This window comes from Sinocyclocheilus rhinocerous, unplaced genomic scaffold (assembly GCF_001515625.1).
Source record: "Sinocyclocheilus rhinocerous isolate Xijiao unplaced genomic scaffold, SAMN03320098_v1.1 C36099236, whole genome shotgun sequence".
NCBI lineage: Eukaryota > Metazoa > Chordata > Actinopteri > Cypriniformes > Cyprinidae > Sinocyclocheilus > Sinocyclocheilus rhinocerous.
In genome coordinates this window covers 1-821 of record NW_015773020.1, presented here as the reverse complement: position 1 = coordinate 821, position 821 = coordinate 1, and the positions used below count along the sequence as shown (strand labels likewise).

Here is an 821-nt window from a genome sequence, read left to right as displayed (position 1 = left end):
CAGCCCCAAATAAGTACTTCAGAACACTGAAGACTGGAGTAGGCTAATAATGCTGAAAATGAAATCATTAGGGAAATTGTAGGCTTGGACGGATGTTGTTTAAACACAGACCGTTTGTCATACCAGCTGTTTGAAGTCAAAAGCAACAATTCACGCAAGAATGAATTTACACAGATTAACTTTCTGTCTAAGTCTCATGAAGCATTGATTTTTAAATAATAGTTTAAGAACTGAAATCATCAAGTGGTAAAACGGGAGGAATTTACTCAAATGAGAGGTTTATTTGTCTTTTTTTTTTATCATTCAGTTATTTTAGACTTATTTAGTTACAAAAAATACATGTTTTGAATGTTTATCAATCAATTAGCATAAAATACCCGTCATCATGATAACACAAGCAAAAGTCTTAAATGAAGTCACACTACATAAGTCTTTTAGGGTCAATTTTCTCCAGGTGCACCAGAGGTTTCAGCTGTTCTGCGAAGCTTCTCATATCCTCAGACACAGTGTCCTGTCCTGCAGGAGCCAGTACGCTCAGCTCAACAAGATACGACAGAGACAGCGGCTCCGTGTTCTCCGTGTTTCCTGTCGCCAGGACACGTAACAGTTTGCTCACTACCACCTTCATTGCACCCTTCCGGAACACTTGACCCTTGGCCACAAACTCATGGTCCATGCGGAAACCCATCTCATTGAGAAACTCCGGTAAGCTGTGTGAGGCAGCCACATCCACACAGTTTCGCACCAAGGCATGACGGCTTTTGTCGCCCACCTCCGGCTGACCTAGATAGCGCAGATGCCAAGGGGCAGTGGGGTGAAGA

At 42.4% G+C, this 821-nt stretch overlaps 1 protein-coding gene across 1 annotated transcript; it reads right to left on the bottom strand.

The window, feature by feature from the left end:
- Window positions 1-367: 367 nt before the first annotated feature.
- On the bottom strand, window positions 368-817 carry LOC107735500 (mediator of RNA polymerase II transcription subunit 18-like; the record flags this gene model as incomplete). The annotated part of the gene is made up of 1 exon (XM_016547159.1): window positions 368-817. A coding segment is annotated over one exon (396 nt), but the record flags the coding sequence as incomplete, so codon positions are not given.
- Window positions 818-821: the final 4 nt, after the last annotated feature.